Genomic DNA, 15530 nt, shown 5'->3' on the forward strand with positions numbered 1-15530 from the left:
GTTGTACCCAAGACCCACACCCTTGTTCTCTTTCCATTTTAACTGTTTTTCAATCATTGACTCAACTACAACACTAGAGGCATCAAATTTCTTAAAGTTGAATTCAGCATTTTCAAATTTATTAGCTAATTTAGCTATCTCTAACTTAGATGCATCTAACTTGGCGGTTAGTTCAAAATTTTTCTTTTTAGCATCTAGGTGGTGACAACATTTTATGCTGAAATCGGATTGAAGTTTTGAGAAATCCTTTTGTTGTGCCTCTAGTTTTTCTTTTAAAGCATTTTCCAACTTCTTAAGGGTAGCATTTTCATATTTAATTCCCTCCATCTCTCTAAGCATATTACTATTGTGAATTTTATACAGTCCTACCTTATCAATACATGATTATACAGGACTTACCTCGGATGATATGGAAGATGTGAAGGCAGTGAACATACCTCGGATGACTGGCCCAATGAATCAGAAGCCCACTTGAACAAAATCCAAAGCCCAATTAAGTGAGCCCAATGCTTTTAAAAGCCCGAGAACCTTGAAACTTGACCGAGAACAAGCAAAAATAGCCGAGAACGTTGAAATTTAACCGAAACTTTGAACAGTGGCCGAGAACTTTGATTATTGACAGAGAACTCTGATACTTAACAGAGAACTATGCTTATTGACAGAGAACTATCAAATTTTCCTTAGAACCCAATAAAATCAGCCGAAAACTATCAAGGCTCTTGATATAGAAATCTTTGAAGAGTTAGTCAAATCCCGAGAATTAAGGAATGTTCTTGATTTGGTAAACTTAAAGATAGAATCAAATCCCGAGAATGAAGGGATTTGAATTTAATTCGAAGATTGACTCAAATCTTTTCCAGAAAAACTTCAACAACCCGAAGAACACGAAGAACATTGTATCTTCAAGATCCAGAATTCTTCAACCAAAACACGCACCCGTAAATCACCGGTAGAATCCTTGATATCACCAATAACCGAGCCTAGAAAAGGTCTATAGGCTCTGATACCAATTGTAAGTCCCATGTCGGAGGATCTTGCAATGTGAACCCAATGCACGATGAAATGCGGAAAATAACAATGTGTTGATTCAATACGTGAAAGATAATAGCAATAAGAACACACAAGAAAGGCTTCAAAACACACTATTATATAATAATCGGGTGCTTAAGCCCTTTAGCGTTACACAATGTCACGGCTTCAATACTAACAAAATGACCAACCTAAAACTGTTAACATATGTTCTATATATATCCTACCAACCAGGCCCAAACCAACTAAAAGCCCACTGAGATCAACAGATCTCGGTTTACAAACAAAAGCCCAAACTATACAAAACTAAGCCCAAAATTACAAGCATAAACCCCAAAATATGACCCAACAATGTACTCGAGTATAGTGGGAGCCAGCTGTTGCTTTGGCTGTATGCTCGAGCAAAGGAGGTACACTGATTTTGAAATTAAATGACAACTGTCGTGTGCTAGACAACAAAAGAAGGTACTGTACCACCCAAACGTTAGGTATAAAACGGGGAATTAGAAACTTTTTCACATACTTCTTCCTCTCTCTTAAACCTAAACACAAAAATCCTCTTGCTCGTGTTATCTTCCACTTGCTCGACTACTCTAATACTTGCTCGATTTTACTTCGAATACTACCATTAGCTCTGTTTCGACTTCGGTAAGACATCGTAATTCGATAATCGTCACACCGATTTCGGAATTAGGGTTTCTAATTGAACTACTAACTAACTGTTTAATTGTTCTTGCAGGTACGCATATTACTACAGAACAGGTTAATTGAAGACGCCATTAATCATCTGCCTATCCTCATATATTAGTTCTGCAACTTTGTGTAATAATATATTCTCTTGTTTTGCAGAATTGATGGCCTATAAATTCGAGAAGAGGCACAATATGTGCGCTCAGTTGGAGCTCAACGATGACAATCAAGAATTGGAGCTGATGATAAACTTTCTATGGAACTCTAACTTGAGAGTAGCTCTTACTGAAAGCCCCACAATTTACAGAAATCATATTGCAGATTTTTGGGGCTCGGCTACGTATGTAAATGATGTTAACGGGGAAAGTATTGAGGCATCGGTCCTAAATAATGATATTGAGATCACAGAGGCATCAATACGAGCTGCTTTGGACCTAAACGATAATTTTAATGCTCAGCCATCCTACTCTGTTCCCAGATTATTGAGAGTCTTTCAGGAGACTATGGGATACCAAGGAGGAGTAAAGGAGGGCCAGTTCCAGAAAGGAAGTTTTCCAGTAATCTACCGTTTTCTGATACATCACGTCATCCAGTCCTTATCTCCTATGAGAGGGACTTGGACATTATTAAGCAGAGAGCTAGGGACTCTCACTGTAGCGATTTTATACCAGCAGCCTTTCAACATTTCAAGATTTATCTTTCAAGGGTTGGTATCAAATGCAGAGAAGCAAGTCAATCAACGATTTTTTATGTATCCCAGGTTTCTACAGATTTTGATAAACAGAGAATTGCCTGATCTTCAAAGAATGGGAGAGGTTTTGAGACTGCAGGACCCCAACATATGCAAAAGAATGAAAGATGCTCAGAGCAACTTTGTTGACAATGATGACTGGGATGTTAACCCATGGTTGCTTGTACCAGCACTGGTGCTATTAATGTGCCTCGCACCCCCGGTAATGGTGACGATGAAGAGGATGATAATGATGTGAATGATGATGATCAAAATCATGATGGGGACAATGGTCCAGAAGGTGGAAATGCCATGGTTATTGGTGGTAATGATGATGCACAGGAGTTTATTGAGGGAAATGTATAAATGATTGAACAATCTACTCAAACAGGAGTGCTGCATATTTGGAGGCACATGTAGAGACAAATGAACCAGTTATGGATCCAATCAATGAAGCTACAGAGCCAATGGATGATGATGTATTTGTAGCAAATGTTATATCAGATGTTGCTGATACCATTGAGAAGATAACTCCATCAGATTCACCACCACCTGAAGTCTACTATGATGACACAGACTCCATTGAACTTAATGATGTAGATGACAATGTTCCTTCCTCACCAGCCACAACTGAACCAGCCATCTCAGACTCTGAACCAATCAATGACCCACATATTCCATCACCACCAACATCACCACTTACTGAACCTATCATCACAACACCTGTTTCCCAACCTGGTCAAGATATACCTCTTCAAACCCCACCATCCTCTCCATTACAAGAAACACATGCCACCACCACTACCCAGCCATCAAAAACACTTCCCAAAGAATCTGAACCTTATAAAGTTCCATCTGCAGAGACAGCTGAGTCTGAACCATGGTCTAAACCTGCACCAAAGCCAAATCAAGAAACTCCACCTCTAGACCTAATCTTTATGATATTGTTTATGAGGATGCCAAACTTGAATCTGAAAACATCATGTTAAGAGAACAGAATGCCATATTAGCTACAAGGAACTCGGTATTGGAGGCTGCTTTGAATGAAGCTTTGTTAAAGATTCAAACCCTGGAGGGGCAGTCTGAGGTTGAGAAGACCTCAGATGCACCAAAACATGGGGAGAAAACTGAAGGTGCAGAGAGTTTAAAGGTGATTGGAGAGTTATATGAAAGTTCTGATGAGGAAGTTGTGGAAGTTGGACCATCAAATGCTTTAAACATGATAAATCAAGCATATGATGATGGAGATTCGGATTATAAGGGGGAGAGTGAAAGTGAAGAAGAAACTAAAGACGATAAGAATTAAAGGAAAGGGATTGCCTTTACAGATGATGACTTGCATCCCCTGCCCCAACACATAACTCAATCCGATGACATACTTCTCAAGGAAAATGTGATTGATCCTGATGTTGTAGAAGCTGAATCTGTCAAGACTGCCATAAGGTTAATGAATGAAGATTTGGAGTCTCTGGATAGAGAAGATGAAGAGGAAATACCTCAAGAAGTACTTGAAGCATTAATAAACATGAAGGAGAAAGAAAAGGAGGATGAGAAAAGGTTGAAGGAGGCAGATGAGGCGATAAAGGCCACACTGGATGCTCTAAGAGCAAATCTGAATGTTAATGAACAAGAGAGTACACAAGCTGAAGAGCCAGTGACAACTGAGCCTGAAGAGCCCATGGAAACTGAAATTGAACAATCTGAATCTGAATCAGTTAATACTGAGATGGAAACTGATAATGAACAAGAAACCGGTCTTGGGGTAAGAGAAGAGCCAAAAGGGGATGAGGCACCAAGGATGCCATGGAATGTTTTTGTCAAATTCATTGCTTAGTTAGTTATGCTCAGAACACATTTTGACATTCTCCTTCATCCTGAAGAGTTCAGACCAGAAACTGTGGCTGCAGCCAGGAGAGCTCAAGAAGAACAAAGACAAGAACATTGGAAGAAAAGCCAACTTCTGATCAAGGACAAACCTGAGCCAACAGTAAGTGAAGTGAGTGATGAAGAGGATCTTGGAACAGAACCAGTCACAGAAGAGATCAGTAATGAAGAATCTAAGACCTCTGAGTCAGTTGATGAGGAAATTATACTTGAAGAGCCAGAAGCTGAAGTGACACAACCTGTCACACCCGCTCCATCTCAATCACTAAAAAGAAAAGAAACTGGTGAGATTGAAACACCTAAATCCAAAAGACAAAAATCTGTAAAGGTAATGGTGTACAAAAGGAGATTGAAGAAAGGAATAGAGCTCAATCTGTAAGTAATGAAGAACCTATGATTGAGGCTCTTCACAATCTTGAAAAGACAATTGAAATAGAAGATGATAGTGAAGGTGAAATGAAAGATGTTGAAAAAGGGAATGAAGATAGAAACTATCTGATCAGCTTGGGATATGACTTGAAATACATTCATAGATTATCCAAAGAAGACATAGCCAAAGAAGCTGAAGAGTGGAGTATGAGGAAGTCTAAAAGAGAAGCCCTGATCAAAGCTGGTCACAAGCCTGCATTCCTGAACTTACAATCTTTTGACACAATAGACAGACTATACAGGAATGCTCTTGTGGACGACATCTCAGATTATGTGAAAAAGGTATCAAAGAAGAAAAAGGTAGAGGGAGAAACGGTGTTAAAAGAGTCGGACAGTAGCAAAAGGAGAACTGAAAAGAAAGCCAGTGATGAAAAAGAATATGAGTCATTAAAGGCAAAACATAATGACATAAAGTTTCTTCAACTATATGGCTACAGCTATGAGTCCTTGATAAAGCCTTCTCTTGAAGAACTAAAAAGGAAAATTCAACTTGTAAAAGACTTCTCACAAAGACAAGAAAAGTCAGGAAGAATATGAAAGAGAACAAGAGCTGAGGTTGAGATTGGCAAGAGAAAGAGAAGAAGCTAAAAAGAAAGAAGAAGAAGTGAAAAGGTGGTTTGAAGACCCTCAATGGGTAGAAATATTAAAGAGAATTGTCATGGAGAAAGGAATGACGGAAGAATAGTTTCAAAACATGTCTCATGAACAATTAATTGAAATATATAATAGAGAGTAGAGACTGTATTTGAAAACCCAAAGAAAACTCCAGGAAGATAAGCTGAGAGCTGAAGAAGAAGTTCGAGCGGAAATGATGAGTGCTCTTCACAAAAAGGGAGCCAAAATGTCGAGGCTAGTAGTACAGACAGATGAAACAATCAGAAAATGGTATGAAGAAGCTGGCCTGCATAAGATAAAGAAAACTCAACAAGCTAGCACAAGCCGAATACCCATTGGATCTGAGAATGTGAGGACTGAGGAACCAAGAAATCAAAATCTGCCCACACATCTCTTCTTTGATAAAAGATCCAAGACTCTTAGGGTGATCACTGAAGATAAAGAGGAAACTCTGATTATCTTCAGAGACGACTTGAGGGACTTTACAAGAGAACAACTAACAAAGATGGCTGAATTGACACTGCATGACAATCAAATCAGAAATCAACCATCTAGTCAACCAAGGAATGAGCTATCAAAATTTATTTAGGAACAAGCTGAGCAAGGGTTTCCATTCCTAAAACAAAAGATGAGAGTAATCCACAGCCAAGCTAAGAAAGAGAGAAGGAGAAAAAGAATAAATGAAGTACATACTTTGGAGCTTTCTTTTGATGCAAAAAGAAGGAACACTCAAGCTGGCAGCCCTTCAACAAAAAGAATGACTTTGAGAGATTGTCTAGCAATGAGAAGGGAGATGATGGAACCAAATTCCACAGCACAGCAAAATGGAAGAATCTCTTACCTTACTTATAACAGACACAATGACTCAATCAGCTGGAGGAATGCATCTGGAGGCACAATAGCTGTGATCTTATATGACAGTGATCTTCAGTTCATGCACCCTCAAAATTTACATGACTTAATTGATGCTAAATTCTCCATTGATTCCTCTGATGCGGTGGAACTGGACATGATTAAACAAAAGGCAGCCTTTGTCAAGAAATTGAAAGAAGATTCTGACACAAGGAGGAGGAGAAGAAGATAGCAGAATGGAGCTCAAAGAAAATCAATTTTATTTCTGTTTATCTTTGTTATTTTGTTATTTTGTAATTGATGTAAAAAACTTTGATGTGTAATGCCCAAGTGGCAGAATTCCTATTTATGTAAGGAAATGACATGTTCTTGAATGATATATCTATGATGTCTGATACATGTGTAACTCTATGCAGGTATGTTTTGGTGCATCTGAGCTTGTTCCAATCTAGGGGGAGATTGTTGAGTCAGATTTTTGATAAGAAAGATTAGAATCTTCTCAACCTCCTCAGAAAACTGCTAGGTATGGACTTCGAGCAAGCCTAGACGATCGAGTATGGTTTTACTACTTCGAGCAAGGTCTTCAGAACCTTAAATGGTTGATTCTTCTAGTGTTAAGGCTTCAAGCAAGCTACACTTCAACGAGCAAGAGTATTCTTCTATCGAGCATGGATTGCCAATCGAGCAAACAACTTGATCATACAAGTTTTAACCAAGTGTTACGAGCACAGGATGATCGAGCACATGGGGACAAGCATGGATGCAATAAAAAGATGTCACGTGATCAAAGCAAGGACTTCGAGCACAGTCAGTTCCCCGAGCAAGATTTACATCCGAGCATGCTAAAGATTGCTGAATAAGAAGACTGAAGACATCAAGAAGAATGAGCTTGCTCTATAGACTAGATCGAGCAAATCATGGTTTAGTCAAGAGGAATGAAGCTTGCTGGAGGGGAATATCTTCACTGAAGATATTCTAAGTAAAGTATACTCGAGGACATTCATCGAGCATACCTAGCATAATGAGTTTGCTCGAGCAAGATTGTTACCTTGCTCGAGGACTCAACACTTGTATTATTTTGTATTTCATTATGTAATGATTAGGAACTTCTAGAAAGAATGTCAGGGTCTATAAATAGGGTCCTAGGTTTCCATTTTAGGGTAACGTTGGCACACATGGAATACGAGAAACATTCTAAAAGAATATTCTATTTGTTTCCTCGTACAACCGCCGCCGCCGTCATACACGAAACCTTAGACATTCCTTTCACTGTTTCATTAATGACTCATTTAATACAGTGAATCTTTGTCTTTGAATGTGCTTTTATTGATTATCTTTTATCATTTCGTGCTTGTTATTTTCACTCCTTCGTTCCCACTTGTTGGATATCCTGATTCCTCCGGGATATTCAACAGGCCTTTGGGTTACAGAGTCGGTGTGTTCCTGTCAACCTTTTCGAAGGTTTCACCCGATTCATGGTCCTGACAGTACAAACCTAGTTATTGAACATGTTTAATCTAATACTAAGACTAAACGGTGTGGTCGTCGAAATGCCGCTCTCTTGATGACATGGCAAGCGGTGCCGGCGATGAACACCACCCCGGTGCTGTTGGGGCCGCTCAGTGGTAATTTCACTCTGGAAAATTCACCGCCCAAATCACCGCTCAAATAATATTCCCCTTTAAAGCCTTTTCTTTTTAGAAATAATTTACAACACAAAGAAGGGTAAGATGCTTGTTGAATAGATGGGCAGCAAAAAGAAGACGATGGAGTAGATGGAGTAGAGACAGGGGTTGAATGTTAGGGTTTTTTTCCCTCTTTTTTTATATATTTAGTTTAATGGGCTTTAAAGAGTACACTTGGGCTTGGCCCTTTAAGTGATATTATAATTTTATGTATCAATTATAAATCAATATTTTTTTATATGTTTTTTATAATAAATAGTTTTAATTAATTTAGATGGTAATATGTTAAATTTTAATTTAAGTTATATAAATTTATTTGAAATGGGAGAGAAGTGATGAATTGGTGACCATTTCCAATACATAGTGGAAGGAAGTGGAGTGAAGTGGGGTATGATGTGACGTTGACGTGGCACTATGAAGTAGAAAGCAAAGAGGCATCCATAACTTATAGCCTAATTCGGTTTTCCAATCATTTTGAGTTTGGAAAGATTTCGGTTTTCAAATATGTTATTTTCAAATTATCTGAATATTGATTTTGCATAATACATATTTTATTTTTCAGTATGAACTATGAATATATTAATTTTATTGACTCATAGTGATCATTTTCTTCTGTTATTCTTCACCCAGACCAATCCCATTGTGTGGAGCTCGTTCAGTTTATTACTAAAAATGGTATGTTTTTTGCTAATTTTTTTTTTTCATTATATCCGTTTAATTTGAAATAACATGATAAATTTGAATTCGGACATATTCAAATCAACTCCTTGTAAATAACAAAGTTAATCAAATTATAGTATTTTTATTCCCTAATTCAAATCAAAACATATTAAATATAAATCTATTAACTTTCCTTCAAATACTGAGAAAATGATATGGTTTCATTTTTCTTTTGAGAAACCTTGCGTTCATCAATTCTCATGAATCTCCTCCTTTTCTACTACATCTACTCTCAATATTTCATTTCAAAATTCAAAACCAAAAGAGTTTGCTTGCTTTTCATTATCCCTCTTTCATTTCATGTTGTGGAATTGCGTCATCATCCTCGTGTATACTTGTTTCACCGTCATCATCGCCCCATTTACTATTCACGATTACTGGAACTACCTTCTTCGCATCAGTTTCATCCTCACTGCTCACCCTTTCAAACCTAACGGCGCCAACTTTTCTAGCGTTGCCTGCTAAAATCTACACACCAAAATATTCTCATAATATAATTTAAAGGTGTGCATGGATCGGTTTTCAGCTAAAGCTGAATAAAAACCGAAAATTCGGTTTTTGGGTTATTAAAACCATTCGTTTTCAGTTTTTAGGTTTTCCATTTGGATTCGGTTCGGTGTTGGTTTTTAGGTTTTTGGTTTCAGTTATTGGTCTTGAAATATGTGGACCAAAGAAAAATGGCAATAACTAATGAATTTGGGCCTAAACTTTTTTGTTGATAAAAGATTAATTAATTATTACGCATTTCTTCCAAAAATGTTTGGGCTACATTTATAATTCGCAAATTTAATAATCAAAATCGCTTTTTTCTGGTTTCTCCGTGTTCAATTTTTACGGCTGTTTCGGTTTTTTTGTTTCGTCAATTGGTCTTGAAATATTTGGGCCAAAAAATAATTAATTTGGGCCTGATAATTTTGTTAATAAATGATCATTATACATTTGGGCCTAAAGATTTGGGGCTACACCATTTAAAATCCATATATTTAATAGCAAAGTCGGTTCTTTTACAGATTCGGTTTTTATGGTTCAGTTCAGTTTTTGGTACATTCAAAACCGAAACCGAATAAAAAATTTGGTTAAAGAAACATAAAACCAAAAAGCTGAATTTGGGTTGGGATCAGTTATTTCGGTCGGATTATGTCAGTTATTTCAGTTACAGTTTGGTTTTCGTGTTTTCATGCGCGCCCCTAGATTATATGCATGCAAAAAACTATTAGAAAATAAACAAGGTAAAGCACAATACCTCTATTTGAAATATTTGGTTCTTTTCATTTTCTTTTTGATGTTGACGATCGCCATCATCCTCATTATACTCGTCATCAACTTCGTCCTTTTCAAGAACCACTTTGATTCGTTCTCCTGTTTTCGGTATGTATCCAAACGCCTCACACACAAACCCCGACACCGTTTCATACTGATGACCCTGTTAAAACGCATGCACAAAATTAAATAAATAATAATCATAAGCCTAAATTACAATTTTTGCCCTTTATAGTTTAACAAACTATGGAATGAGTCCTTTAAAATTTTTGACTTACACTAATTGCCCTTTATTCTTAAAATTTCCCTCGTTTCTCGTCCTTCAGTCTAACGCTCATCCAATTCATCTATTAAGTCAGCGCATGAAGTTAATTTCAAACCCCCTATTTCTTCATACATTAAAATATTTAAGTTTCCCCAACCTAAGCCTACCACATCCGGCGACATCACTACACAACTCACCAACTCGACCGCTTGACAATATCCAAAATCGCTCCCACCCCGATTTCTTTCGTAATTTTCTGGCCAACCACATCCCTCGTCTTTTTCACCTTGTACTCCGGCGAAAAACCCTGTTTCTTCCTCCCTTGAAGTCCATACCAGCCTGCCACACTTTCATCCGCCCTCCATCTCATCTCGGGTTCGGCGTTAAGGGTAGATGGTGGTGGTCGCTGGCGTAGGTGATAGAGAGATGAGAACGGCAAACAGAAGAAAGTTGTGGCAGTGGGTTTTGGTAAAAACAGAAATAATATTATAAAACTATTTACATAAATAGTCCCTGTATTTATGACCAAATTACAACTTCTATTATGTTAACACTAATAGTCCTTCAAGGAGTAAAAAGACGGAAATGCCCTCATGTGCACTGCACACGACGTGACTTAACTAAAAAACTTAGCCAGTTAGCGGAAAGCGCGAATTCCGTAAGAACTTTTGAAAAAAAGGACAAGCATTGAAAGTCAAAATATTTAGGGATCCATTCCATAATGTGGTAAACTATAAAGGCTGACAAAAATTGTAACTTGGTCTAATAATATGAACCAAATCACAAAAAGAAAATAAAATCAATTAACAAGTACCTCAGGCATCTTTATGTTGAGATCTTCAGAAAGCTGGTCAATAGAAGTATTTGCATCTACATCATATATTCCTTCAGCCCTCATTACAATATAACCAGTCTTTTTATCTATTTCCTCCTTTTACAACATAAAAAAGAACATATCTTTTAATTACCAACCATAAAAATAACAAAAAATAGGAGTAAAAAAACAGCTTACTTTTGAATCGTTTTCATCAAAAATTTCACCAACAATTTCTTCAACCACGTCTTCCAGTGTTACAATCTGTTGCATACATGTGATCGATTAAACTTAATAGTCGGTAAATATGACCAATAGGCCTGTTCTTCAAACAATGGTTCAACGTGGACAAAAACATATTGTATATGGGTAAGATTGGGTCACCTCAAATTAGTAAACAAGTCAGAACAGGCAACTATTATAAAATTTGTTAACTTAAAAAAGGTCTGAATGGGTTAGCACCACTCATGACCCGTTTAGACCCAAACCATTTTAATAACTGTACTAACAGCCTGTTTTGACCCATGACTCGAACCCGCCCAACCCAAACAAAACTTGCCAGGCTTAAATTATGACTAAAAAACAAGAGGCATACTTACTCCAACGGTCCCACCATACTCGTTCAGTACAACCGCCATGTGTACCTTTCTAATACGGAACTCTCTAAGAAGATTCCATACCGACATCGAATCTGCATTATTACTTCTAACACAATTATTAACCGGTGAAGAGAAAAAAATATGAATCAATCAAAATACCAGGAACAAAATAAGCTGGTTTATGAGCCATGTCCCCCACCGTGGAAGTTTCTAGAAGGTCTCCCTTCAAAATAAACCAAAATTCTACATTAGCAAGGCAACTTTTAACTTAATTAACAAAAGGGCAGTCATCTAACCTTCTGAACATAGTCTAATAGATCCATTGCATATGCAATACCGACTATATTATCAACACGTTGTTCAAAAACTGGTACCCTGAGAGTGCAAGCATATATTGCATGATTAAGTGCAAAAAAAAATAATATTTCCTAACCTTATAAAAAAAATATAATATACCTTGAATATTGATGAGTGACCCACAAGGCGTGGAAATCGACTAACGTTGCACTAGCATCACTAGCTACAACATCAACCAAAGGTGTCATAACTTCACGAACATACGTGTCTTTAATTTCTAAAACATTTTCAATCATATCCTGCGAAAGACTTTCACAATGTATTAGCCCTCAAGTGTGTATATTTGTAAAACATTTTTAATCAATATACTTGTTCTTCCTCTTCTATGGCCCCGCTTAATTCAGCTCCTCGTAACATCAACTTCAGCTCATCCTCCGTTACATATGGTTCACTGGCAAATATTCAAAAAAATGAAAAAAACGAGCAAAAAATGAAAATGAAGTTATAAAAGACTTTGAAACTTAATAAGTACCTTCTTCCTTTGAGACCAAGCAATTTGAGCATTCCCATTGAGAGATAGGTTACGACTCTACCAACAGGATATAAAACTAATGAAAGCCATGCGATCGGCCTGACCTAGAGTCAATGGAGGTCAGCTTGTCAGATAAACTCCTCAAAAGTTTTTAAAAAAATTGACTATTCATTTGTATTTTGTTATAATTATAAAGAAAGAAAGATGGTTTTAAACGTACCACAAATCTTGCGACCTCGGTGGCGTTATGAACAGCTATACTTTTTGGAGTTATTTCCGTGAGTAACAAAACAGCAACCTGGTATAGATAGATACAGGATTATGGCAATGAAGAACACTATTGGAACATTTGTGCAAAATAATTTATCTTGAATAATAATTAGATCAGTATATATAACATCTTTTTAAATGTTACAAGAAGGCGCATAGTATAATCAAGTTAAATTTCAATACATAAAATGTATAATAAAAACAAGAGTTGTAGAAGATAACGCGTAGGCATGTTTCTAGTGTTTGAAGTTGTAATAATCAGATGTGATGCTTAGATAGTTCAAATCTCAGTTTGAAAATGTGTAACACGGTCTGAGGCCTTTAGATCCAAAAAACCTTGGCACACGCATCACTTACACAAGGTGTTGCACTATGTACAACCAAATAAGCTAACCAAAAGCTACGTCTCATCTTTATTTTTTTCAATCAACCCTTTTAAAGCAACCCTTTAATAATTTCTTCATTCCGTTGGTTGATTTACATATCAGTCTCCTATAATCACTAAGTTTAACAACTCCGGCCAATTTTGACCTGGGAGTACACAAGACACCGCCTTGACGCCCTGAGACGCTTTTCCTAAGCCCATATCGCTTTCCTGATTTTAACCAACTTGTTAGCATTGCTATTAATAGGTAAAATAACCAAAAAAGACATTTATTTGAAAAGGGCAGTTAATTTAAGATTTGGGAATAATGGTTTATAAAATTAGGTTAAAAGAAAGGGTACATAAGAAACTTTATGTTCCCTTACATAATTAGTTTTGTTGGAAGTAGTAAACACTTGAATATTTAACCCTTACAAAATTAGATAACCAACGCATGATTAGTTAGGTCGGTTCTTGGGAGTCTCCGTCTGTTCTACTTTCCAATGTTCAAGCCTCAAGGTTACAAGAACGTTGATTAAAACATTAGAAAGAATTAAAAACAGAATTTCAAGGGGAATCAGCTTGAAAGGTTCATCGGGTTTCATGATGTAATGTGGTCAAACCAAAATGTCACCGTGGGTTGCATGTTGGAAGTCGTTCAGTAGGGCAAATAAACCATCATAAAGAATCTTCAAAGAGATTATAATACAGGACAAATTGACAAAATGGAAAGATATCAAATGAGAGGGTTGGTGTAGGTCCCTGCTTACAATATAGCGGGGTAACTTATAATGTTGCTTGTATTTCTTTTTCGGGCCTTTATTTGGTTGATTTTGTAAATCATAGTTGTCAATAGCGAGTACCAGTAAATAGCGGCAAGCTAACTATATGCTACATAGCGATAGCAACGAATAGCGCCCGCTACTTCATATTTAGTGATAAAAGACTCACCAAACCCATGATCAAGTTCATACTTCATAAAAGAAACACCAAACCTAGAATCGAGGTGCTAATTGGTGGAAGGAAAAAAAGCCTAAAAACTCTATATATTAAAAAAAAATAAAAACATACCGTCAAGATTGAATAATTGCTTTTAGCTCCCCACTGATTAAAAAAAATAAAAACTCTATGCGTGTTCCCGCTTTTAGGTCAGTAAACATCATAGCAGGGAATTATGTTGTAAATCTGTACTTTTCAGCTCCCCACTGATTTCTTTTATACTACCGCCATTCGAAAACAAAAATTAAAGCCTAAGCATTGTGATTTCTATAATTGGTTTCAGCACACAGATTGAATATCACCACAAGAAAAAGATTATTTTAAACTTTATCTTGCAATATGAACAATTTTAGAATCATATCCAAAACAAACGGTTTCAAAACATACCGTCATTACTCCTGTTGCTGCACTCACACCCGCTTCACCAAATATCGCAGTTGCTGCTTCTGTCACTAGCGCCGTTGCTCCAATATTTACAACACTAAACATTTCAAAAAAAATCAAATAAGACCATCAAAACAACATAATTACAAAAAAAATCCAAATCAACAAGAACATTACGTTGTGCCGATAAGAATAGTCGTCAAAAACCGAGTAACATCATTACGCAACATTTTAAACACACCATTCTCAGACTCTTTCTCAGCCAACTCTCTAACCTGAAACACCATTATCATCCTGCAATTATTCAATCTTGTCAAGCTTAAAAATTTCCAACAATAATATTAATAATACCTTCCAAGGCCAAAGCGTAGTAATCGAAGTCTCGGCCATCGAAAAGAACGCAGACAGACCGAACAAAGCCGCCAATATCAACCCCTGCTCCTTCAAAACCTTAAGCACCATCAAAACCTTGGGCAGTGAATTCGTCATCGAAACCTTAATCTGCTCAAAACCCACAACCCCTTCGACCGCCAAAGCCCCCCTGCATCGTAATACAAACACCCCACAACACGCAGCCGCCAAAATCAAACCTTTTTTAACCAAAACTTGAAGAAAACTAGAGCCAACAGTTTTAGGGGTTTCTTCGCTGGTGCAACATTTGAGCCAGACAGATCTTAATCCTGGGTGTTCTCGAAGGACAGTGGTGGGTCTTGAATAACGAATGTTTTTAAGGATGATTTTGTGGGTGAATTGAGTGGTGCAATGTAAGATTCTTGGGCTGGGTTTTGGGCGTAATTTGAAAAGGTGGGATTTGGGTATTATTGTGTTAAACTGTGAGTTGGTTCGAATTGAGGGTTCTAAAGCTACAACATCCATGTGGGTTTGTGTTTGTTGAGGATAATAATTATTAGAATAGCGGATTGAATATGAAGGATGAATTAGGGTTTAGTGAAGAAGAAGGTGGTGGTGGTGTTTTTGTTGTTGGTTATTCGTCGTCACCATTTCCACACAACACCAACCCCTTTGTTTGCTGAGAAGGCAAGTGGGAGTGAGTGTTTTGTATACTATAGCCCGGAATACTTGACCAATTACTTACCTAACCTATGTAGTCA

General features: G+C 37.1%; 1 protein-coding gene across 1 annotated transcript; it reads right to left on the reverse strand.

The window, feature by feature from the left end:
- Positions 1-8721: 8721 nt before the first annotated feature.
- On the reverse strand, positions 8722-15301 carry LOC143554281 (putative DUF21 domain-containing protein At3g13070, chloroplastic). Its single transcript, XM_077044078.1, has 14 exons — positions 14770-15301; positions 14596-14693; positions 14422-14515; positions 12622-12699; positions 12402-12505; positions 12239-12320; positions 12029-12168; positions 11869-11947; positions 11732-11795; positions 11573-11664; positions 11172-11237; positions 10974-11090; positions 9878-10057; positions 8722-9102 (listed from the first exon to the last, which is right to left on the reverse strand). Exons 1-14 carry the CDS (start codon positions 15292-15294, stop codon positions 8917-8919), a joined length of 1905 nt encoding a protein of 634 aa, XP_076900193.1. The 5' UTR covers positions 15295-15301; the 3' UTR covers positions 8722-8916.
- Positions 15302-15530: the final 229 nt, after the last annotated feature.

This window comes from Bidens hawaiensis, unplaced genomic scaffold (assembly GCF_021521415.1).
Source record: "Bidens hawaiensis isolate Kalapana, Puna unplaced genomic scaffold, B.hawaiensis_p1.1 tig00017575_1, whole genome shotgun sequence".
Classification (NCBI taxonomy): domain Eukaryota; kingdom Viridiplantae; phylum Streptophyta; class Magnoliopsida; order Asterales; family Asteraceae; genus Bidens; species Bidens hawaiensis.